Consider the following 27,861-nt stretch of genomic DNA (forward strand, 5'->3'; position numbering starts at 1 on the left):
TCTAAAACGAACATGTTTCGTCTGTAAATTTTATTAACTCACCACTGTCTTTCGTACAATCGAAACTACTGAACATTTTATTTAAGTAACCAAAAGTTTATAGAATATCAAACGAAAAAAGTTGATTGCATCCAGTACCGAAAAAGACGTGTATGTTTTATATTCTTAGCATTGAGATATGCTTTAAGATTCCTGTAATATTTACTTTTGAATATAATAAATCCAAGCCAAGTGACGATTAAAATTTTAAGACTTGCTTTATTCGCGTTAGAAAACTATAGGCTATTAGTAAATAGAAATATAAAGGTAACCTTAGGGGCATAAATTCAACACGTAAACTATATGGATTTTGATACCATAAACTAAACACATTAATTAACTTAACACACCTCTGTTGTGTTTAGTTAATGACGCCCGTAGTGAAGTTGATTGTGAAGTCAAAGTGTGAAGTTGAATGGGTTTCGCAGGCTAACACTGTAGTTGATGGCAGTCATTTGACATTAACGGGGAAACTTTCAGTTAACGCATGGTTATCGTCTTTGTTCAAACGGTTAATCCAAGATACTTCAGATAGTGGATAATAGTTTCTTTGTTCCTTAAATGTTATCATCTACCGTTTAGGTTTTCAACGTAGATGTAAAATCTTTTGTTCTCGTTTGTACAAAACTCAGTAATTTAATTTAGCATTCAAATAAAGAGAGGAGAGAGTACGGTCAAAGAGTCTGATTGTACTATTAAATAATAGAAAGTTTAGTAAACCAAAAATTTTCACCGATTTATAAATCGAAATTAAGAAATGATCGTGTACAAAATCATCAAAACGAGTAATTAGTATACAATTTGTGCTGACTTCATGGCCAATTAATTGCAAAAAAATTTCATTTGTTTTAAAGATAATCCAATATTTATGTGATATTGCAAAATAATCTCAAATCTATCTGTCATTTGATTTATGAATAGGCCTACTGGAATTTATGTGAAATTAGTTGGCCTATGGGACGGTAGGGTTTAATTTAACTAAAAGTATCATTGGGCAGACCGGTATTAATTCGAGTGAGGTTTCGTTATAAAATCGACAAAATCAATTAATTTAGTATAATACTGTATAATAATCAACACGAATCAATATGTTTTTCATATTGAACTGCAAAACGATGTAAAAAAAAAATAAAAATTTACTTAAAGCTTGAAATTACGAGATACTGGGTATAATTTGTCACTGAACTTATAGGCTACATGACATAGACCATACAATACGCATAAAAACGAAAGTTATATTTTGGCGTCAACGATAATTAATTAATGATTATTATTGTACTAGAATGGACATATTCTATATCCCTGTGTATCAAGAGAAATAGCTTACAATATATTTTTGTAACACAATTCATACAGCTAACTTAACTACGATAATGTATCTAAATTCAAATATTTGGTCTTTTATTGATTGATCTTGGATTATAAGGAGTTTAACGCAGTGTAATAATCCTAGAGAGGAGGGGGTCGGAGGTAGAGTGGTTGTGATGGTATAATATGTCATGAGACATGATCCAGGTGTTGAACAGTAGATTTACTGAGCGTCATGTCTTGAATTACAGACTATAGATCATAGCTGGCCAGTGTTCAGGGTCTAGAAATGCTGCGAGATATTGTGGAAGCATATAGACTAATAGAGAACATGAGTTTTATTTTGGAAAAAATATTGATTTGTGGCTGCTCTGTAATTTAACTTTATAGTGTAGTTAAAAATAGTTAAGCCTTCTGAATGTAGGTTTGCATTTTTCATTGAGACCATTGGAATTCTTCATCGAATTTTTAGTAAATATTTGGCTTTGTTTTCTAAGAGATACTCTGATTATGATATAATTTAAAAGATGTTTGCGGATTTACCTTATTAAAACATAGTACATATACCGACATACTTAGGACAATTGGTAGATTTACCTTTTTAAAAACTTTCAAAATAAGGATATATTACGAGTAAATCAAGAAAGAATGTGTTTATCTTTACACATTGCATAATTTATATTTTCCAAATGGGACAAGAGAAGTGTTTGGTAATTTATTTTACCTACGACCGTTTTTTAAAGTAGCAATTTCAGTCCAGTTCTTAGAATTGAAAAGTTTCACTTTACAGCTGTTTACTTTCATATCCGCATAGTTTCATTTCATATCCGCATAGTTTTCTCATATCCACACAGGCAACGGACCAATGGGGTTCTAGTATTGAGAGAAAAGAATTAAAATTGTAATGCTTCGAACGTCAACTAATCAGCTGATCAGCTGATCAGTTGACCAATTTAATTGTTGATCCGACTTGTTCATGTTGATACTCGCGTATTCTTAATTAAGTTGGTGGAAGTCCAAAAATAAATGAAATATTTGCCGAATTGTACCTGATACAATATTATTTATGGTAAGAATGCTGCTAGCAATGTAATATTTAACGAAGTTTAACAAACACGTAATTACAGGAAAACAGCTGATTATACAACAAGTCGTTGCATCACTTTCAGTGGCAATGACAATACACGAAAACATAATCTCTCTAAAAAGTTATCATTAGTGATTGTTAGTAATTAAATCCAGATTGATAGTAATTAAAAAACGGTCGTAGGTAAAGTAGTGTACGCAACTCGCGTTAATAGTCTTTACGACACTCGTAGAAGTTTTTAAGGCACTCGCCAAGGCTCGTGCCTTAAATTTTCTACTCGTGTCGTAAAGACTCACTTAACGCAATCGTTGCGTAAACTACTATTAATACACACTAGTCAATGGTTATGCCATTAGTTTTCAATCTTACTACACTGTAGGAATACCACTTTTATTGACTGTCTAATTTTCTTATTTATCAAGATTTTAGGCTTTTACGGTTTTAAGGTTGATTTTAAATATTCTAATCAGAATTTGTGATAGATTTAGTCAAAGGTGTCGAAGTTAAACTAAACGCCTAATCAAAAGTTATAAAAACTAATCGTGATGGAATATGTCCGCAATATTTTTCAATGTCAATCTTCCCTCATCAAAGAAATACAAGGACTAAGATCCAAGTACGAGTATGTAGCCCAAGGGTAAAGATATATATATATATATATATATATATATATATATATATATATATATATATATATATATATATTGACAGTATTCACAGAGTATTAGTTACGATCTTTTAGGATCCTGGTTCTATATTCTTTTTCTTACCAGCAGTGTTTGAAACGGTCCTTCCAAATTTAGCCCTATTTCAAAAACCAAACATTGTCCTTTGGATAACCATCACATAGCAAACTCAGACAACGAAAATGTGGTTTAACCTACTTTTTTACAAGTAATGATTAATTTGATTTGAGCTAAGTTAATTGGAGAATAAAAACTATAAGTTTACTGTAAAATTGATTTACATGTATCATAACCAAACATTACGTAAGTATTGTGTTGCATAGCGTATACGATTACATCATAGTGGGTAAACTGCCACTTATTTAATAATGACTCTCTAGCGAAGTAATAATAGTTTGATAATTGTAATAGTCGGTTCTTCTAAAACGTACTTGTATCTATATAGTCCAACATCTGATTATTGTTTCTTGTTTGTTGTTCATTATGTTTCTATTTGGCACTTAGTGGAGTAAGCTATGATCAAGGCCCCACTAGAAAAACAGTGGTCTTTTTTAGTGTTGTTCTTCTATTTTGGCCTTGCTATGATTATAGACAATACGGCCAGTTACAAATTTAGGATACATGTTTTTGTTTAGGTTAAAGCTGAATCGAACTAATAATTAAGTATCATTGTTTTTGCACGTATTCCAAAGACTTATTCCACAATTTCGTATTTCATGTTGAGGAAAAAATCCCTGGTAAAAATTTATTTCAAATAAATTGTATGTGTATAATTAATTTAAATACATACGGTCGCATACTAATAACTATGCGAAATCTATTGTCACATTAATGCCATAAAAATATGAATGGCTTGAGTAGTTTAAGTATAAAATCGGTTCTGAAATGGGCATCTAGCTTTCATGTAGTAGTTGTTCCTTAAACAAGAACCATAGTACAAAATAAAAAGGTATCAGCAATCTGACACATATTTTCTTCCATAGCTTGTGAACAACTTTTATTTTTGGTTAGCAGTGGGAGTAACCATGATATTTTATAGGGCAAATAATGTTTGAACCGTATTTGTTTTAGCAATAGGGAATTGCGCTATTTTGTTTAGAATTATAATGGCAATGACACAATGATTTAAATCAAAACCGGTTTTTTTTCTAAAATCCGATTTGTTGTTATTTTATGCGTGTTTATAGGAAAATCACCATTAAAATCAAAATTACAAAAAAAGGAAAACAATCCTGGAGATACCATCGATTAGTACATACACACCAAATTTCATCAAAATCAGACTACAGGTGTGGTCTGTAGCTATGTAAACATCCACACATACAGACACAGAAATCACTTCGAAAACCACTTTTTTGGGTCAAAAACTCAAACTAAAAATTTTAACGAAAACAATATGTTTTCCATATGCTATGGTATTGCCAAGAAAGTAAAAAACAACCAATAACACGAGAACTTTTTAAAATTCGTTTTACTGTGGATCATTCCTACTGTTAGCGGGAAAACTTTTAATAATTTATTCATTCCCAGTATTTATATTTAAGGACGAGAAATTTGATCAAAATTAAACGGGGTCTTTTAAAAACTTGTTAAACGTTAACCAATTTGAATGCTTATGCAGGTTTTAAAGCCTCAAATGGAAATCCTACTGATACTATCTGAGTTTTATATCAACATGAATGTTAAGTGATGAAAACGGATAGTTAACAAGCTATAGTGCAATCTCTCCGATGTGTTCTTAATCCGAAAAATCACTTAGTTAGACCTCAATCACTCTAGGATTGTAGTAACAGATTTCAGCATTATATAATTTTCCTGCTAAGGGGTGATTGTGAGTGGTTGGAGGAGGAAGACAGGGGAAACGCAAAGTCGAGGGTTGATCGATACGTCACGTGACTTTCACTCACGCACCCGAGATTTGAAGATAACCTTAAGGGGTGGTGGTGGGGGTGGAGGAAATGTACTTGTCGAGGTTTAGGACTACAGGAGAACTCGTGAATACCATCATATGCTTCGTGTTGAACAACAGATACAATGGGCTACTTGACCTGAACACATTGTTGAACGGCAACAATGAAATCAGCTGATCTTTGGTGATTCAGAACTGCTTTTACGTAGCAAACTTCTAATGAAACTACAGTGCTAGTATCTCTATACTCTCTTTGTATATTTATTCTTAAGTACCATATTGCCATTATTATGTGTCTGTTTATCAGGCTCTTCAATTAGGCTGACATTCAAGAGATAACTTTTGATAATTTAATCACTACGCGTGCTGCTGAAATAGACTTAAAATGTACTTGGTTGTACTGCACTACAAGGTGACGAAAATTTAAATCTCATTTTATCAAATTGTACCTTTCATCCGTTAGTTTTATCTTTGTGTTCAGTGGTTAAAATTGAGACCAAGCAAATGACACATTTATGTTGGGACACATTATATTGACTTTTGAAAAATTTAGTTATTATTCCTCGTGTAAAGCAACAGTCAAATTGTATAACATTGTGGAAAAAGCGTAGGTTATTGAGAATCAAGCCATTGAAATTCGAGGTTAATTATTCATTCCAATTAAAAATCCAATATTCGAACATCACGCTTCCATTGTGCAGAGTAAAACTGATAATTTTCAAACACAACATGGTAAGAAAATTTTTATAATTAAGTGTCTATTAGTCTATAACTTAACCATTAATATATCTATCAGTTTGGCAAATAAGTTTACTGACCTGAACTGAATTCAGCCTCGCGTTTGTAAATACATAAAACGTTGTAAACATGCTTATCAGGAAAACGTCGTTTTGACACATTACATTGCAATACACTCAAAGCAGAGATTGTAACTTAATATTCGATAAAGCGGCTCTGACAGATCGTTACTATGGATTGGAATAAAACCTTTACAAAATGTAGAACGTAGACGAATGAAGATAATAATTTGGAGGCCGTAAAATGTTCTAGAAATAGTCGTTAATCGATTTATTTTATTATTTATATTTTATTTAAGTTATATACAATTTTAAAAATCTATTTACAATTAATGTTGGGATGCTAAATAACAGAAGGGTGTGAAAAACACAATAATAATAGGTTATCTATAAAGGAGAGTGAAAACAGAAACTATGTTTCGATCTTTATTTATAGTTAACTTGTTACCAAATCTTGATAGTCAACTACTAGGCTTTACTAGGTTCAACAACCTGGACATTGATGTCAGCGTAGCCAAGATTTTGACATTTATTTGAAGACGAAAGTACAGGATAGTGTGTAGACTGTGAATAAAGAAAGGCAATAGCAAAAGTAATAATTATATGTGATGATAGATTGGTTATAATTAAATAACATACTTAAACAATATGTGACAATAAAATAAAGTTAAATATTTAATATTAGACTTATGACGGTAAAAATTACTAGAAAAATACAATATCAAGTTACATCCATCAGTGAGATTATCTACAAATAAATAACAGTATGTCAAATGTGTACATTAATAAGTGATAAAAACACAAATTAACTAAGGTTTAGAAAGTGACAGTATGGTGAAGTGTTCAAAGAACGTAATCAATCAAACCGACTTGTCAGGGAAAATGTGTTCAAGGCTTTCATGTCGGATTCACAGGTTTCTTAAAAATGTTTGTCTTTTAAAAATACACAAATCGTATAAAATATACTTAATAAAATTGAATATGTTCGCGGCCCAGAGAAATCGGGTCACGGGAGCTTGGTGTTATGGGGTTTCACATGATTCTAATTGGGGTTTAAAATGTTTTATGAAAACACCCAATTTATACCACACCCATCATGTAGAGCTAATAAAATAAACAAATAATTTTGTATTTTGAAGAGTTACTGTGTTAAAATTAACGGTTGCAGAGATAATTCCAAAATACTTTACGTTTATGAAAAGTTTGCATGAAATGCTGGTTTATGAAAACATTACAATGACAACATTTACACGGATTTTTTTATTTCATACCCACTATTAACATTTAATAACAAAACACACTTCCCTTTCCTGTAAATGTGTGTGTACTGTAGTAGAAAACCTAAGTACTCATTTAACGTAGTCATGTTTAGAGGGAGAATTGTAAAATCTAGTTAGATAAATTAAAATTAGCATAGTCTGCAGGTTTGCTGTTACGAATTGATTTATGTATTGATTTAAAATAACTGACCAACAATGAAAGCCGATGGTACATATTTTGATAAAAAATTTAAAACAAGCCTTTAAACATGTCTTTTCAGATAGTGTAATATTACTACATTTCTATAAAATGATGAAATATGAGCATAATGAAGGGCAACTAGCACAGTTCATATCCACTAAAAGTATTTATAGACAAAACTTGGCAATGTAACATTGATATTGCTTGGTTTTACAAACTGAAGCGACCCGAGAGAGTTTTCAAACTCCGAAGAACTCCTTAAACTCCTCATTAATCTTGGGTCTTATAATCTCTGTGCAAGTTGAACTTTCCAGTTTCTAATCACTCCCTTGGGCGGTCTAGCTGTTTATTCATATTGTTTTAATGGGAAGTAAAGGGAAAACTTTGTAATTTCCTCTGGAATACTAATCACTAAATATTAGTGTAAAAAATTAAATTAGTTTTTTCTTTATATAATTTATACTTTTGATTTTTATTTGTGACGATGAACACCAGTGGAATTTCAAATTTATTTTGATATAGCTAACTTATAAATTACAGTAGTATATTACACTGAGTATATTTACGGGAAGTAAATAAAAATAAATCTAATAATATCTCAAAAATATATAAACACTTATACTGTTTACATACAAGGTGAAAAATACATATACATATATAATTATTGGCGATTTGATTCATTGAAATTGGTTGATGGAGTATATTGATGTTTGGAGAGTCCAATTAGAATCCTTCACACCCTAACCTTCGTTTTATAATATGTCCTTTCCATCTGGTATATTTATGTTTTAAGTGTGTTTGGATATAATTTTATTTACCTTCCGTTTTTCTTTTGTATTTAGTACAAACTTATGAAGCAACGAAACTTATGTTTTCGAGCGTTTTCCACGTGGTTATGTAGGCCTAATTTGCTACCTATTTGTCAGAAATTAAGCAAAAATATATAGCCTAAATAGATAAGAATTTTGGTAATTTTTGACAGTTTTAACATTTATATGCTAAGATTTATATCAATAGAACTAATTTTTAATGCAATAACAATGGCATATATCATGATCAAAGGTAAGAAATAATACCTTCAATTTTACCCAGAGACAAAACAGTTGAATTGGTTATTGTCCATAATTTTCGAATCTGCAAATGCCGTGTGTTCCTCCCACGTATCTTGTAAACATGATCATATTCTAGAACATACAATTTGAAATAAATTTGTTCAATTTTATCATCAAAACTAACAAACAAACTTACGATCAAGGCGCAAAGTTGGTTTGTGTCTCTGAATCGTCGATTAAATCGCGTGAAAGGTCGACCACTCTTTCAAAATGGATCAATCATTCACAACGGTGACATATGGAGAAGCACTGAAATACATGTCAGTTTTGTGAGGTCGATGTTGGCAGCACTAAAATCACTGTCAGTCGTACAGCCCATGTTGGCAGCACTGACATCGTGTTTGTATTCATGTATACATTGTGTCTTGTATCTGATAGCCGTAGATTGATTAAGGGGTGTTAGATTGAATCAGACATCCCTCAGATTGCTATCAGCGGCATTATTGCTTCTATACGATTTGTTTTTGGTTTTAAATAGTCTTTGGGCTTTATTTTTCAATGGCATTTATTATTAAAGTTAGAATACAAATTTTTACTCATGTGAAAATTCAAATTTGCCTACTGTACTTCCGACGTAAAAAAACCTTCACGACATATAATAACCTTGAAAAATGTACTAATTACTTTCTTTACTGACTGGTTCCTAATGAAAAAATAATATATTTAAAAACAAGAGTAGAAAGTGGATCATTATATATTTGAGACCATGTTTGAAGTGTGAGCACTATATCGCATATATAGCATATCGAGCACTTTAAATGGTCAAGAATACGTATAAACCCACTTTCACTTTCACTCGTGTTTTAAACGTTACTTTTTACTACACTACAAAGACTAATTATTTTCCTTATTAAAACATACATTGGAAATTCCTGTTTTACAGTTAGGAACATTAAAAAACTCATAGAATTTTTTTACGTTACACCTTCAATTTAAAGTTAAATATTTACTTTTGTTGTATCGTTATGGTTGTTGAAAACTTTGGAAAAAAAATAGTAAACATTACTTTCGCTTAGTAAACTTTTTTTCCCTTAGAAAACAATGTAATGGTGAATTTCTGCAGGTGGTAAACATGTAACGAAAGCAGGTTATTTTACAGCAGTGGAGCAAAAATTATTTTACAAATCGTAATACAAATGACATTTTGCTAGGCTATTTTACTGATCCAAATTTCCCCTTTTTCTGCGCCAATAAAAAATCTTTATTAAATTAAATTAAGACGACCTACGTCAAATCATGAAATTAACCAATATGCGTAAAAAGTTACTAGTAAAATGTAGTTTTACCATTTGTTTAGAATCTTTTAATTTACGACAAAGAAAACAAAATACCCTGTTCAATACTTTCATTTTATATCAGGACTAAAAGGAGTTGAGAATGTAATATTTTGTGTTGTTTTATTTCATAAGCTGATTTCGTAATATAAATCTAAATGCATTACATACAGTTTATAAATATAAAATATGAAGGAAAATTATCCCTAACAACTATGTCACCGGGTTCTATTGCATTTATTGTTATATTGGTGTTCACAACAGTTTTGTTAATACCTGTCGGCTGTCAAGCCTTATTGACAAATCTGGACTTTCCAATTGACTAACTTGTTCATTCCAACTGAGTTAGCCATCAATGTAGACTTTGAACTCCGAACAACTAAACTACTACGTCACGTTGACTACTTGTACCCTTCACGAAATAATTGATAATTTACAACTCATTGTTTTATTAATAATCACTGTAGTTTTTCAGGAATTAAATATATATATCAAAGTTAATAAACCCATTGATCAAAGTTTAACAGTACCCAAGAACATAATTATGAACTATGACAGTATTTTTAAGTATCTAAGAAGTCCTAAAATTTATTAGTTTTGAAATAACTCCTCCAATACTTTTCAACAGCTCAACATATTGTCTTGAAAAAGTTGCGATAAATTAATGTATGTATCAATTTGGTTCAGAAAACGTGATCTAATACATTTAAACTACATGAATTGCCATCCTACATTTGATCTAGAATAATTTCTATGTTAAACTATGATCAAATACACGTCCAAAATATATTCCCATCAAATAGCAAATACATTTGATCTGTAAATGTTTTTAGACTTGCAAATTTTCAAGTGGTTCAACTCGTACTGATCTAACTATTAACGAATCCGCCTACAGTACAATGAATACATGCAACACTAGTTATGCTGGCCTGTTGTTTATGATGTCACTGCCACTTTCCCTGGATGACATGTGCACAGACGGCGTATCATCTTAAACGGTTGGTTGGTTATTCATATAATTTAATATAGAATAGATTTGTTACTTAAAATGTATCGTAATATCTTTATTGGAGAATGATTTAAAAAAGACAACAACAATGTCTTCCATCCCCAAAAGGTCTATCTTTCTTCTAAATGAACTGCAATTCCTATACCGACTCTGTCCCAAATTTTCTGTTCCATAATTTTAGATTTTTATTATTACTGTAAAATTTTTTCACTAAATAATTGGGGAAAAAGTTAGCTTATTATGAGTGTTCAAAATGTAGACGTATAACCAAACAGTAGAAATACATAGGCCTTACGTCATTCGTAGATGTTCCGTTGGACCCAATGGTGCCATCGTAAAAACGTATTACATTTTGCTATAAATCTAACATAGATGGTGCCTTCGTGTACGAATTTTTCTCGATATTTTTGTTTGTAGTATTTAGCCACCAAACCTTATCACAGTAATAAGGGTGGCAAATAATAGGGGGAGCCAGCTAGTGTAATGGTAGAGCTTGGGGCTTCGGAGCCCGATGTCCCGGGTTCAAATGCCACCAATAACCAATAGATTTTATCTATATGATGATGTTGTGACCCTCTAGGAATACCCTGAAGTAATATGTAACAAATGACAGGGCTAGAACCTAGCGTCCTAGGATGTGAAGGTGGGACAGGCAAAAAGTAGGTTAAAATATATCCACCTTAACAAAACAATACATAATTTATACGAAAATTGAAACATTTTGACGCTTGCATCAAGTCAAATTCCCAGATTAGATTATCTTAGAGTTATATTCGAAGCCAACACATGGATGCGTATCTTAATGTGAGTGAACGATCATCGTTGAGTTGATGTGAAAATAGTTTTGTTACTGACTAGCTTTATCTGGTTCACAGTCAGAATCATGATTATCAAGCTCAATAATCGAGGAGAACTGGGTCAATTTTCAAAGTACCAAAGAGTTTTTGACTTCTTTCGAGATCGTATTGGGGACCTTTACTGCAAATAAAATGTAATTAAATTGTATTATTGTGGAACATTAACTAATATTTGAACTGTCGTTTTTCACCGCAAAAGCATCAACGATGCGGACCATGTACGGATTATAAATACAGGTAACGGATACGTGACGCGGTCTGAGCGCGTGATTATGATCGATGTGCGAGGTGGAGGGCGCCCGGTGGCGCTGGTGGCGCTGGTGGCTCCCATGGTGGCGCCACGGGGTGGTTGTAAGTGTGGGGCGCAACGCTCAGTGTGGCCGCGACTCTTTACGAGTAGTGTAACGGCGTTGTCTGTGTTAGAGTGTCGTATCTTCTGTGTGAGTGTATATGTGTATCAGTGTGTGGCCACGCCACCTGTAGCTTGTACTATAGCAGGACTTCTGGTTGAAATGGTGAGTTATATTTAAAAATATATGGTATTGCAAAACGTTTATTTTTAAGTGAAATTGCGATTAATTTAGTTTTATTAGGCACGAAAAAAACAGACGTAACAAATCGCGAAATTTCACAATGTCTTCTGCTGAATTCAAGCATAACAAACATTATTTATAATTAAATATTATTAGTTATATAACTCATTTAAACTTTGGTTTTGTTTAAAACGTGGTTTATGGACAAAATAAATTAACTTGTAATAGATTGATCGATCGTATCAGTTAGATGTTCTTGCAAAATATTTCACAAAATAAGACATTTGAATATTTTTACTTCTGTAGAGGGTAAAGAGTGAAAGTATGTAAAATACCTACAAACATTTATTCGGATAAAAACTTTCCATTCATAAACAAATTAGCCTAATCATGTATAACATATAAATATAGGTCAATTAATTATTGAAATGTTTATCATTGATATGAGACATGATACTTCTTGTTTTAACAATTTACTATTCCAGACAAATACAAAGATGAAAACATGCTAATTAAATAACAAATATTTACCGAAATAGAGTTACACCAATGCGTTGGGAAACACAATTACAGCAACAATATGAAATAGGCACATGGAACAATCTACTACGATTACCGATGGTTAATTAGTTGTGGTTAAAAGCTAATCGCTGATGGCGAAAGTGAAAGTTTGATGTGTAGCATGCGTAGCAATTGGTTTGGAATACATTGTGGTCCCTAAACAAGGAATTGATTGATCATAGCTTACCACTACAATATTTTTTATGTTCCTTTATCCGTAAAAAAAAAAAACACTACAACACAATAATTAGGATGAAACTGTTTGATAACATACTAAAATATGCTCACGTTCTGTAGTGTAGAAAAAGTATTACAGAATGGTTCTTTTTTGGGATTGTATAAAAAATTAGTTTTCTATACTATTAGAGAATGCGATGAGGAGTGATAGTTGAGTGTAAAATGAGGTTGTCGCTGAACCAATAGTCAGAACAAATTAGATGTATAGATGACGTAATGCCTGCTTCAGCGTGTCATATTCATCGTCTGTGTATCAGCAACAGGCAAAAGTGACGTTACTGTGTGTAGCGAGGTTGTTGGAGAATCGATACATCAGAAGTGGTCTTGGTACAATAGATGACCTTAATGCCTGCTGCAGCATACATTGTGACAACGTATAATACGAGATAGGAGATTATATTACAATTTTATACAGTTTTTTATTTTGTGTAAGTCACTAGAAATGTTGACATTGTTAAAAAATGCTTCGTTTGGTTTGTATTTAACAAAATTAACTTTATTACCAATTCTCTCGGTGCCAACTGCGTTGTTAGCTCGAATCACAAAACTCTTGCAAACTAAATGCATACACTAGACCTTTTATTTTGCCTAGCTCCTGTAGTTAACTCTTGATAATAAGGGTAAGTGATCTAACAGTGAATTTGATCTGACGTTGTTAACAAACTTAAAAGTTAATGGCGTCATTTACAGCGACCACTAAAACCTGATTATAAGTCTGTTTTTATTAATTTAAAATTTGCATCTTGAGGGTGATTGTAAGATCAAGTGGCTGTTAATGCTAAACTTAAATTATCAATACTTCTCTAGGAGTATTTGTTATGTTAACTTTGAATAATAATACTATTCAGGGTAGGGTTTCTATAAATTCATTTAAATTCGTTTCCGCATGTAGTATAGCATCAACGCCAACATCAATTCCACTCATCTCATTTAATATATATTGTATATTTCAATAATATAATTCAATTGAAAAAATCTGAACCTTTTAATATTGAAGACCGTAGTTTCAGAATATCATTTCCTAAATAAATAAAATTGTGAAATGATTGAAAAGTCCCAAAACTCTCAGACTTTTACACAATTACAAATTTAGTATTCCTGATATACTACTATATTATAAAGAAGTATTATAAAATTCCATAGGTAAATAGTTTTTCGTCTTAATACAGCTTCGCCAAAGTTGTTGTAAAACAATTATAAATTACTGTACAACCAATTACAATTACTGTACTGGGAACATTAATGTGACCTAATTTGGGGGAATTGATCTATCCATTCTTTTACTCCAGTCATTAACGAGATCTCTTTCCTTTTGAGCTAAGTGTATTATCATATTCAAATCAGGATTTAGCTGCCTTGTAGCAAGATTGGTTCGGATGGTTCGGATAGCTTCTCTCATCCATGGGATGAAAATATATTGAACACTGCCCTTGATTAGATACCCTGACTGTCTTTCTTTCTATTTATATAAATTATTAGGAAGTGTCTCTATTATATTTCTTTAAAAAAATTAGCCATATAAAATCAATCCCTTGTTTTAAAATCTATAATCATATTTGAAGATTGTTGTATCGTTCTTATCCATGTCTATCTCGTCGGAAAGGTTCCTGTTAGCTCAAATTATAAGTTTTTTTAGTGAAGGAATGTAGCCTACAGTAAGGTAAAAGTACTGCTTCACCCTCGTACCTCTTCAGTGGGTTATACGGGAAAACTATAATCTGCACTTCATACGCATATCTCAGTACGACTTAAATTAATTAAAAATACATTTGTGTGGGTTCTCTCAGGTTCATAAAAGCTGCAGCAGCTACGAGCTAAGTTTATAACGAGCGATGTTAATTACACAAATGGGACGACAACACTTGAGTCTCGAGACTAGAGCCAAGAGTCGTGATACACTGTTGGCCTCCACTGCCAATCTACATTTCATAAACTGAAACTCTATACTTGTCTATTTCCTTAATTAGTTTGAAAAAAAAAAAACAGTTGCCATAAACAACATTTACACTAAATTTATTTGGTACAAGGTGTGCTTAATCATTTTAACAATGTGTTATTTGATTTTAGACGTAATGAATGTGGATTTTAAAAACTGCTAGAATCCAAATGAAACGAAAAGGTTTTAAAAAGTGTCGATAGAGTAGGGTGCTGCAACACAACAACACTGCATTTTTATCATCAGGTTTAACCAAACTAGGGCTCTTCAATCGATATCCTACTTATTGTGCTTTGAAGATGTCAAATCTTCAGTTTTGCAAAAAAGTCAAGATATTTGAAAACCAACATTTAAAATGCCAATGAGCAAACCCTGAAGTTTTTACCTATAAATAGTTATACCCTTCTTAATTAGCTATCTAATTAATCAGCCACAATTCAATCTTTTAAATTATATGGTTGGTAACATTTTTAAATTGGAAGAGTATTTTATGTTATTGAAATAACCTAACTAAAACTAAAAGTACGATCACAAAACGACAAGTGAAAATACACGTGTATACGATGATTAGGATTGGTAGTGACTGCAAAACAAAAAAAAGGATTTAAAAACATCATCTTCTGCCTCAAAAGACTTAACCATCATTAAGGCTAGATTGGTTCACTAATTACTGGCGAACTTTGTCAAAACATGTAAAAGAACATCGAATACTCGCCGAGTTTAGTGACATGACGAGTTTCCTGTCAGTCATTTATCCGACGAAACTATGTAGAGAATTTTGAAAATGTGGGATTTAATATAAATGCGTAGATATATTGTTGCATAGGAAGGTTATAGCTTTAAAAAGCAGGAGTGTAGTATAAGAGCTTTGCTCGCTTCGCTTCGCTCCGCTCAAAAATTATTGAATCAGTTTATTAGAATTTTTTATTTTATTCGTTTTAATTCAGTTGTTTAAATTGAAACTAAAATAAAATAAAACTTTTGAGAGGGTTGGATCCCTTTTTTTCAAACAATAATTGGATCTTTTTCATATAAAACACCTACAGTATGACTTAGACAAAGAAGGTCCTATATGGGCCGACCATAATACCAGTCAAACGTCAATCTAAGAAGCAACATCTAATGTGAGGAATTATTGTGGACATTTTCCACCACAATTAATTAGTAAAAAAAAAAAAAAAACACTGCCAACAACTAATCGTGATGGCAAATGTTTGAAATAATACATAAAACACCATAAGCCCACCATAACCAAAACATTATTCTCTATATGGGAAATTCACAAAAATGAACCTCAAATGAAGAAGGTAGCAGGAAATGTGTACATGTTCTTGAACTGCATCATAAAAGAAACTTTATGTACTGATTCAAAGTTTAGATATGTTACAAAAATTAGAAATTATTGCTAATTAAAAGGGGAAACCTTTTAGTACATCATTATCATACAACCTTCTCATTGGGAATTAAACTACAGTAATTTAACCATAACGACATCTGCCTAATATAATTTTATCGGTTTGAAAGTTAAACCTAAGAAAGTTAACGAATGCCAAATGAAGTTAAATACAGAGGTTAAACTTTTAGTTCAGTCACTTCATTCCTATAAAAGATTATTTCGTAGAAACCACAAAAAAGTATCTTCGCTTTTGGGGAAATGTCATCCGGCGACTTAGCTTTGCTCGGAATGGAAGAGTGTTCATTTAATCACGGCGATGCTCCCATTTTATATTTTTGTGGCTTTGTAGGGATATACTTTCACAAAATATTATAAGGATGTTCATTTCGAGTTTTTAACATTTTGTACCTTTGAATATACTAAAATTGAAAACAATAGCTGTAGCTCATTTTCAGAATCAAATTGTATGTGATTTCAATACTGTTTTGATTATATTAATTCAATATTTTTTTCCATTGGTTTCTACCTTTGTAATTCCAATGTTAAGAGGTTCCAATTTCTGTTGAAAACTGTTCTCAGAGTACGTCTTTTTAGGTAGCACCAGTCTATTGCAAAAGGTATCGAACACATGTAAGCTACAGCTAATGTATCGGAAATATTGAAAATGAAACGTTGGAAAATTTAAATAGAAATAATAGTAATACTGAAGAAATATGAAAACGTAATTTGTAATGCAATACAAAAAAAAAATTGCTAATAAGTCAAATACTATCAAATACCCCTCTTCCACCCCAAGAAGGTCTCTGAAGCTTTTACGCTATAGCCATCCATATATTTCCCAATATATGGTGCATTAACACTATGGTTAAAAACATAAATTTTACGGTTGTTCGTATATAACACTATAAAAATTAAATGTCGATAGCCAATGGAATTGTGCCTCTTACCTCTTTACCTCTTAATCATGGTACGGGAGTATTATTATAAAAAGATTATTCCTATTATGTGAACCGAGTAATTGAAAAGCTCCGACTTGAAACTGTTGTGACTTCTATTTTTGTCGAGCTCAATTGGACCTTTTTAAGACTTCATCGTTGGATTGCAGCCCCCGATACTCTTTTAAACTCTTCCTAATATACTGAATAAATTTTAGACGCTTGAAAGTGAAATTAAATAACTATACTATAGTATTAACTTATAATAAACAATTATACTCATTGTTAGTATTCATTTTGTTTAAAATAATTTTTTATAAAAAATTCATCTTTATGTATTTATTTTGATTCAAAAATAAGTTTCAGTCTTCCGAAAAGATTATTCGGAATCTATTTACCGAAAATACTACAAAACATTTTTAGAAAGAATTAACAACAACACCCTTTATTTACAGGGTACTTAGTTAAATAGTAAATTTTGGCAACTTGGTAAAATAAGGTAGCCTGAAGTTATTACAACTATTACTTTAGTGTTAATTAAAAACTATATTAAATCCTTCTTTATAATTCACCAGTTACTCTGAGTGTACATTATCCACGTATGGACACAAGGTTTTGAGGCCAAAGAGAAGCCTTTAAGTGGTCAACTTGAAAGCTCTCATGAAAATATACGCCTTTTTAACTCTATAAATTGATTGGTTGTGGAAATGAATAATGAGCAAATCAAAATATAGCGTATAATTAGTTATTTTAAATTTCAACTTAAGATTAATTTGTATGTTGGTTAAAAAGAAAACAACAAAATGGAAAACAGTGCATAAGAATTATAGCTTATGCATACATAAACAAGGTAAACTACGATATAACTATTTTACTGATTGTAAATAAACTGCAAAACAACATTTGGATAAATGAAATTGACCAAATATTGCTCTCAGAGCATTCTAATGACTTTCTCCGAGCAAAGCTTGGTCCCCAGGTACTTATTTATTATGAAAGTAAATACATTTAGTCGACATCCTCGTATTTAATACGACAGCTCGCTCCTTAATATTTATAAATGTCCCGTAATATCTTCTGTATATTATTTTATCAATGGCTTTCACTATGTTGTTGAATGTTTTTAATTTTGTATTGTATTAAGCCTTGTTTATTGGCTTCTTTAAAAACAAGTGCCGTTTTTCTTATTTTACACTATGATTTATTAACCATCGTGGCAAACATATTTTTTAAATCTGTTGTTATTTTTAATTTGTATACGCATGATCAAATTGACATTTTTCGTCAAAAAATTCCCCAATGTTTGTTTAAATAACTTTGGTAAGTTTGGCAAAAATGTCTAGACATTATTGCGTGATGCAGTAAGAAAGTTTGCATTGCAGTCGATTCCAAAGAGCTTCGCTCCACTCAGTGACTGAAAATGTTTTTAGTGACAGTCATATACGTTTTTCTTAATTTATGCAGTTATTAAACTAACTGATCACAATTACATAGTGATATTGTAAACTTAAAATATGATTAATGTAAGAATATATGTCACAAATGTTTTATTTCCTTCAAGACCAAAACATTATGTTTTCAAACTAGTAGTAGCCGTGGTAGGCGTAGTTCTCCTGCGCCCCGTGTACGGCTGCGAAGTGTTGGTACTTGGCGGCAGCGACCTCGTGTGTGTCTGCTAGGTATCCTGAGGGGAGTACCACGGGGTAGGCGAGAGGGCCGTGGTAAGGCTCAGAATGATGGGGGTATCCGGGGTATCCGTGGACGATACCCGATGAATAAACATGGTAAGGATCAACTTGAGCCCTAGCGTGGTCCACGGCGGCGTAGTGCTGAGCCTTAGCAGCTGCCACCTCGTGAGTGTCTGCGATGTGTCCGTCGGGCAAGACGTGGGGGAAGGCGGCGGGACCGTGGTACCCGGGGTAGTAGTCGCAGAGCACGCTGTTAGTGTACAGAGCGAGGAGAACGAAAGTTATCTGAAATGTGAAATAACAATTAACACAGGAGTTAAGATGCTCATTATAGATATTAGCAGTATGATTATATCGTTACACTCAGGCAAAACTCAATGCTGAGTTAAACTGGATAAAAGTGAAAATTAATGGACCATTAATTTCACTTCCATTGCTTGAATAAAACTGGGACGAATTTCGAACCAACAAAGAGCAACTTACTTTTACTGACTTTTAGTCCCATGAACTATTAAATATCAAATAATGGAATGTGAGGCAATATTAAATATGATAATGTACATTCCTAACATATTGTTAAACTTTCAAAAGGAAACGCTGTTGCGCACCACTTGTTGACTTTCGTAGTAAATTTCATAAACCAAACAAGGGTCGTAGATATTTACGCAAGATTAAGAACGTAATTCCTGTAAAAGGATCGATAAATTACATAACTCTGTTGCTGAAATTTGAATACTTTTGGAGAAAATGAGAATTGCAACTGAAGACGTTTATACAAAAGAATAACGATGTTTCCAAAGACTGGGTTTGAAATTTGTATCGTTTTTTTTATATGCAAAGAAGATTATCAAATGATATTTTTTGCTACTAATGTTAGATTGAAAATCAATAAACGTGGCTGTATGTCAAAAGTTAAGTAACATTTTTAGCTATGTCAGTTTTGATTGTTGGTTCTTTTGAATTGTGCCTTTAAATTATTGACTTACATTTTTACCGAAACATAATTGTAATACCAGGTTCTCTACTAGGCCTACCTTACAAAAATATTTTTATTAGTAGAACTTGATTATTTAAAAGCTAAAAAGAAAAATGGCAAAGCAGTTCATACAAAAAAAGAATTACAATTCAAGACAAGGAGATCGTAGCTATTACAATTATCAAACATAGTTTATTTATATGATACAGCCCCATCAAAATATATGATAAATTCAGTTTTAATTCTTATTGGCAAAATAGAATGGAAGTTTGAGCATAAATACGTAACTATTATAATTATCAAACATAGTTCATTTATATGATACAGCCCCATTAAAATATAGGTATGATAAATTTAGTTTTAATTCTTATTGGCAAAATAGAATGGAAATTTTGAGAATAATAGTTACGTATTTAGTAACTATTATAATTATCAAACATAGTTCATTTATATGATACAGCACCATTAGTACCACATCAAACAAAATGGAATGTCCGTTGAAATAAAATAAAATAAAATATATGATAAATTTAGTTTGAATTCTTATTGGTAAAATAAAGTGGAAATTTAGGAATAAATAAGTTAAGTCACTTTCAATAAGTTATTTTCGGCATTTAATAAATCTACTCGTAAATTAGTCGCTGTAATTGTGTTCTTGTTTAATATTTGGTATAGTTATAACATTGATAGAAATTATTAAACAAAAACAGTAAAATAAATTAGGAAAAAGCTATAATGGGTCCCATTCTCAGTAGAATATCACCTGTATTATAAAATACTCGTGCTGAAATTCTGTAAAGATTAACTCAAAATCAAATTAAGAGAATAACACATTAACAATTATTCTGTTAGTTTTTATATTAGTTATACCATAGACAAAAGAATTACATATTAAATTAAATTAATATTAATTAATTAATTTAATATTAAATTAAATTATTTTGTCAAAGGTTATATCATTATGGTAACGCTGTAACAATTTACTTTAGCAAAATTATGAAAGTGTTCATTCTTATTTTAAGAATTGACGTAGATAATTAGACCTGTGGGGACATCAAAATGCAAAAGTAAATTGGTCCCGTGTCTAGGTCAACCGTACCTCCTACAGCAATAACTACTTCCCTATGGATTAATTCGCTTAAAGCACATCAATACAGCTATAAGTAAACAAATAATTAAAATTTAAAAATAAAATGTCCTGAATAATTTACACAAAAGCAAAAAGATCAAAGGTATAATATAACCTTGATACCTTTTGGATATACTCTTTCAATACAAAAGTAATCTAACATGAGGTGTTTGTTGCCTTACCGCAGTATACATGGTGAGATGGCTGTGGTGGTACTAGTGGAGGTCTACTAGTGATACAGGACAGCTACCCCAGTGTCAATATATCCACACTGTCGCGGACTGGCCTAATTGCCTCCGCTGACTAACGGACATCCCGACTTTGCGTCGTAACCTTCAACCCAAACTATTTCCGTAATAGGAAACCCGCTTATCCTATGACACTTAAGGCTGAAATTAAAATGTCATTTGTTGGAATTTGATCTGAATGAGAATTGGCATACGACAACATTTTGGAATAGCTAGTTGTTAATGTTGTTATAGTTTGGAGTAACGCGACCCGACAGACGTAGTCCGGAGTAATTTGAAAATACCCCGATAGTAGCAAACCTACTAATTAAGCTTGATTAAGCTTGTATTCAAAATAGTAAAAATGTACTCTCAAATTTAAATTGAGATCTACACGTACTGTAAATAGCATTGATTCAATGAGTACTTAGGTGTACTACTATGACGAACGTAGAACAAGTGATTAATTTGATTAAACGCTCAGAGCATACGGAATTCGTTGAATTGTAGAGCATTTTCTAATTTATCTCACAGCGGGAGATGATGTGCTTTGTTTAAAACTGTATATGCTTTGGCAACCAGCAGGCGTTGAATAATAATGTACGAGAAGTACAGTGATTTTTTGTCTTTAACATTTTATTTGTATGGTATAGGGTGTATTATTTTAAAAAAGATGTTGGTATGAACTAGTTTTTTGTACAAGCCGTTTAAGGGGCTACGTCTTAGCAAATTTTAGTAGTTTGAGTAAAACGAAAACAACTATACTGTTCCTTAAATAGTAATATCTATTAACATGTCATGGTTAAATTAGTTAAATATTGTAGTATATTTCAGATTTTACAAGCATTCCGAGTCTAATCTTGTGGAAGTTTCACAAATTTAATACAAGTGTTCTTTACTTATTTATATGCTAAATGGCTTCAATATGCTCAATATGTTTAATATGTTGAATATGTGTCAATAATTTTTTTTAAATTACGATTATCTGTAATCGATCCAACACAAGCAACGTCAGAAAATCAAACAAATCATCACATTGTAATTTTAGCAAATTTCCCATGTAGGCAATACCTATGAAATAAATTTAATTATAATAGCCTGCCTAGCACCATAAAGGGTTTGACAGATTTTAAAAGATTTAAAACCAGTTTATTCAAATTGTTGTCAGATAAATGCTGCTACAAGATCGGGAACTTTTTCAATTAGCTATTAGTATGTCAAATCAATAGTTATGTATATCAATGTATAGTTATGTTTATTCTTGACTTGACACAATTCATGTATACAAATGTACTGTTTGAATAAAGGATTTTTTTTAATTGATTTGATTTAACAACCATACTTATATTTGAAGATTTGTTATATCTTTATCAATGCCGTTCTCGTCGTTAATTTTCTTCTAAGCTCAAATTATAAGTTTCTTTTGGGATGGTAAAAGTATTGATACCCTCTTACCTTTTCAGTGAGTTGCACCAGATGAACTAAAATCCTCATTCCCTTATATAGCATTACATAACACTCTACGACATGACGGTCATTAAAAATTCTTTGAAAATACAATTATGTAGGATCCCCCAGGCTGTAAAAAGTTTAAATAATCACAATTTTTACTTGATTTGGATAGAGACCTCTGGTTTTCGCTGACATTCATTTTAAATCAAGACATAAAAAAATGATGTGCCACTCAATGAGGCTTTACGTTTAAAATTTCTGAATTGCACCAAAAAGCTCATTTTGGGATCCCAGACCAAAATTGCACGTTAAACCATGTTAAAGGTGTGATGAGTTTTCTTGTCCTGGTTTGGCATATAAAAAACTAAGATGGAGTATCCCTCAGCGTTTAAAATTTTCTATAGCTTGAAATAATCCACGCTAAAGTTCCATGCATTTTGAAATGATCGTCCCTTCGTCCTGGGTTGAGATTGAGACATTTATTTATCACTGTTATCCATTATTTGTAACGTTCTTTAAGGTGAGGTGTCAATCGAAGAGGCTTTGCATTTGAACATTTTAAGCCGTCCCCAAAATATCCCATTTTATGACCCTGATAAAAATGCATAAAGCTATGCAGAATTTAGTTTTTTAATGTAACCCAGTTAAATTAGAGGGGGTATCCATACTTTTGCCTTATTCTGTTTGTACAGTGCACGAATACTTTTAAAATGTTTGTGTTGTGAAATGAGCTAAGTTTATAACGAGCAGTGTTAATTACACAAAGGGACAACAACACTTGAGTCTCGAGACTAGAGTCAAGAGTTGGGATACACTGTTGGCCTCTACAGACAATCTATATGGCGTCATAAATTGAAACTCTCTTCCATAACATAACTTAAATATGTTAGGAACGTTTGCCTATTCCTAGTTTGAAATAATGTTAAGTACAGTAATGGTTTTATTTATTTTCCCTGTTGAACTTCACAATTGAATTACCTCGTTTGGTAGCATTTGTTCTTACAGAGTTGGTTGTTTACCCAATATATGTTGCCACGGTGTGTGGTTTCTGCAGGGAGATGTGGAGATGTTCTATGTACATTATATAAACAGCGGCACAACGTTCCAATATGTTTTGTTTTAAGCGAAGATGAACATTTGAGTATCTCAGATTGGTTTTTAACTGTTTCATTCAACAATGAAGATTCTTCTTCTTTTTTTCTCTCAAATATTTTTTTTGCAAATTGGTATGTACCGTTGGAAGGATAAATCAATAAATGAATGACTGTCCTACGTCATACCTGAATAATACATACAATTTCTAATAAATGCAGCAATTTGGACTGAGATAACTGTTTTACCCGTGGCCTATTTACCCGTGGCAAATTGACCCTCTCTTTGCCTCAGACAGAATATATTATTTACAAACACGAGTGCTTATATTTTTTTCCTTTTATAAACTTTTATTACAGTAGTGAATTTAAATAATCTTTCAATAAATTGAAATTTAATTACAGTATAGAATAACAGCAATATCTTAACAGTGAAAGGAAGCCTTTTAACAACTTAACAGGGTTAAAAGGCGCTGTTAATGTAAAGTTTATATCGTCAAATAGTTAAAGACTTCTCAAAAAGCTATCTTATTAACTAGCCCAGGTTCAAGCCTAACACTTATTTGATTGAAAACTTTTTATATTTTACGATTGTTTTATGTAATGTTAAAATACATAACTAAAACGGAGTATGTCTTATCTGTGCTAAAACTAAAAGTACGTTAACAAAATGGAAAGTATAAATACTCGGGTATAAGGTAATAATACGATGAAAGGTTTTGGTGGTAACTGCCATTCAAAACAGAATTTCAAAATATCCTCTTCTACCTCAAAAGACTTTACCATCATTATGTGCTGCATTGGTTGAGTAATTACTAGCAAACTTTGTCAAAACATGTGAACTAACATCAAAGACCCACCGAGGATGCTGACATGGTGCGTTTCCTGACGCAACTATGTAGAGAATTTTGAAAATATGGGATTTAAAATAATTACTAAGGAGATTTTTCTTTCAAATTTATCGAACCAGTATATACTATTGTTCATAATTCAGTTCCAGGTACATCAACCTGTTCGGGGTTTATAATACGAGGTAAATTTATAAATCTGACCTAAATAAAATAAAATATTTTTTTCAGTTTGGATCCTTTTGTTTTAGGATGATTAGCTTTGTTATATAAAACTCCTAAATCATTTAGAAAAAGACAAAAGGTCATATTTCATGGGCCGTAATACGTGATGAAATGTTAATTTTAGAAATAACAGATAATTGTCCAACACCATAATCCTACCAAATAGCTTATTCCCTAGTAAGGGAAATTCGTATAAATGAACCTCAAACGAAGAAGTTAGCAGGAAATATTCACATGTTTTTGAACTGTATCATACAAGGAACTTTCTTTACTGACTCAAAGTTAAGATATGTTACGAAAATTAAAAATTATTACTAATTGAAAAGGGAAACTTTTTAGAACTCCATTATAATGTAAAATATACCTTTCTCCTTGTGAGATAAACTAATTGAACCCTAACGACAGCTGCCTAATATAATTTCATCGGTTTGAAAGTTAAACCCAGGAAAGTTAACGAACGTCAAAGGAAGTTAAATATAAAGTGGTAAACTTTTAGTTAAGCCACTTTATTCCCATAAGAGATTCTTTCGTAAAAACCACTCCAAATGTGAAACGTTTCATAGATTTTAAAGTAATGTCATCGGCTGGCTAAGGTTCGCTCGTCGGGGGAGATTATTTCTTTTAACCATGACGATACTCCCATTTTAATATTTTTGTAGATATTTGCTTTCTCGAAATATTACATGGGTATTTAGTTTGTCCCAGGTTAGGTTCTACTCAAATGTTTTCTTAAACTCTAAGGCAGATGCGTTCATGTTGGTAATGGTACAAATTGGATTGGCTTCCTCCGTGATGGAATCGTCTAAAAGTTTCCCCCCTCACTCATGTTACATTACCTACCCCCGTCCTTTACTGAAACATATGATTACCCCTCTTCCACCTCGAGAAGGTCTCGTGGGGCTTTGGGGTTATAGGTTACAGAAGAAATAATACCATTGTCAATGATAATACGAGGCATGTTTTTTTAAGTAAGTACCGTTTTAAAATGTCTCCGTTCCAGCGCTGTGATTGGTATTTTTGACATTTGTGCTAAGTATCTGTAATTGGCAAGCCTGCGCCGGAAATTCGGCGACAATCGGACGTGTTTATTTCCGGTTTCGAGCATTCGGCTTTCACACCTTCAGCACTTAAAAATTGAATTACAGCTTCACAGTCGGCGGCAGTATCAATTAATGACAGCATTTTGAATGCTCTAAACCAGATATAAACACGTCCGATTGTCGCCGAATTTCCGGCACAGGCTTGCCAATAGATACACATACTTAGCAAAAATGTCAAAAATACCAATCACATCGCTGGAACGGAGACATTTAAAAACGGTACTTACTTAAAAAACATGCCTCGTATATTAAACACTTTTTAAATACATAAATTGTAAGGTTGTACATACTTATTATTATTAAACTTAACAAATGTCGATAGTCGATCGAATTATACAATTTAGTAATCCACCATTTGCTGAATTTTACCTTTTAACTACTGTAGTATTTTCGAAAGAAGATTAACTCTATTATGTGAGCCAAGTAATTGAAAAGCACCAATGTAGAATCGTGGAGACTTCTATTTTTGTTGTGCTTAATTGAACCTTTTTACGTCTTCATCGTTGGATTGCAGCCCCAGATAGCTTTAAAACTCTTCCTAATGTACTGAATTGATTTTAGACGATTGAGAGTGAAAATAAATAACCATACCATTGACTCATAATACAGGGTGTTTTTAAAAGAATGCCGGGATTTTAAATGGTAATTGCTTGGATACTATTCAAGGTAACTAAACGTTTTATTCGTCAAATTGAAGCTAATATAACTAAGTTTTGTTTCCCGTGCAGCAAGGGAGGAAACTTTGACCTTGGTATGAGTAAAACAGTTTCGGCGTAATAGGCCGCTATTGTGACTCATATGCCTGACGCGAGTCGAAAGTGCGACGTTTACGGCGCAACAGAAGGCACAGATTGTAATCTGTAGTTCGCAGAGGTTATATCTATTGCAAAATTAAAGTAAATTTAAATCTACTTGATGATAAAGAAACTTGAAGTTGGTTTAATGAGTTTTGTGGCACCGAAGTGTTTTGAAAAGACATTCACCAGGCCGGCTAAAAACAATCGATGACATAATCGAAGAAATCCAACATTTCTGCATCATAAGCCCGAAAAATCGATTGCCTGACGAAGTCTTCAGTTTAAAATACCTAAATTAGTCACTTAATGTTGTTATCTATAAATGATAGAGTCTTTGTGCCGAAAAAAATTCAGTTAAGACATCAGATAAAGTTGCCGATCGCCCTAAGCGTACACACTTTGCCAGTTTTACGCTCATATAAGATTGATGAAAATCTGAATGTTATTAAATCATTCCGAATTGTATGAAAGAATGAGAAAAAAACTTTATTCTTTCCCCTTCAATTTGTCGTTTAAATAGTTTAAGTGTCTTGAATAGTCCCTGAGCAACGACCGTTTGAAATCCCGGCATTCTTTTAAAAACACCCTGTAAATTATCATACTCATTGTTGCTATTCCTTTTTGTATGAATTGTTTTAATTTGAATTGGTTTTCGACGGTGGTTTGATGGAGAAATACTCTCATATTTACGTCTTCATTTTAATATAAAAATAAGTTTTAATACAAAACGTTTATTTGGTCTTAAATAGTCGTGGGTCTGGGTAAAGTTTAAGCTCTTCCTAATGTACTGAATTAATCTTAGACTCCTGAAAGTGTAAATAATTTATATTTATTGGTGGAATTAATTCTTTTGAACAAAAGTGATTTGAAAAAGGGGTTTAGTGTTGGATATTGCGTTGTTCTAAAATATTGGCGATGAAATTGGTTTGGATAAATCTTATTTTAGTAAGAAACTTGTGTTGTGCCTTAAACGAGGTAGAAAGGATCTAATGTAGCACATATTATCGCATCTTTTATGTTGAAACTGTTTACTACATTTGTTTATTTCACTGGCTGATGATTTTCGTTTGTTTCATACAACTTGGGTTAGTGCTGAATGTTAGTAACTAAAGAGTTAATTTTGATGGTTAAGTAAAAAACGCCCAGTTCAATCGGTAAAACAAATACATTAATTCGTACTAAAGCTACCAT

The 27,861-nt window shown here is 32.0% G+C and overlaps 1 protein-coding gene across 2 annotated transcripts in view; it reads left to right on the forward strand.

Moving 5' to 3' along the window:
* The window catches only part of LOC128991802 (arrestin homolog), a 413,899-nt gene that overhangs the window by 15,327 nt on the left and 370,711 nt on the right, over positions 1-27,861 (forward strand). Inside the window, exon 1 of one of the 2 annotated variants that reach the window (XM_054414993.1) lies at positions 11,940-12,054. The exons of the other annotated variant lie outside the window; for it this stretch is intronic. Coding sequence (XP_054270968.1) covers positions 12,052-12,054 — 3 coding nt within the window. The 5' untranslated portion in view covers positions 11,940-12,051. Of the gene's footprint in view, positions 1-11,939; positions 12,055-27,861 lie in introns of those variants that run through there. 2 annotated transcript variants of the gene reach the window in all.

Source organism: Macrosteles quadrilineatus, unplaced genomic scaffold, assembly GCF_028750875.1.
Source record: "Macrosteles quadrilineatus isolate MER2022 unplaced genomic scaffold, UCM_ALF_1.0 Scaffold_4__1_contigs__length_99947679, whole genome shotgun sequence".
Taxonomy (NCBI): domain Eukaryota; kingdom Metazoa; phylum Arthropoda; class Insecta; order Hemiptera; family Cicadellidae; genus Macrosteles; species Macrosteles quadrilineatus.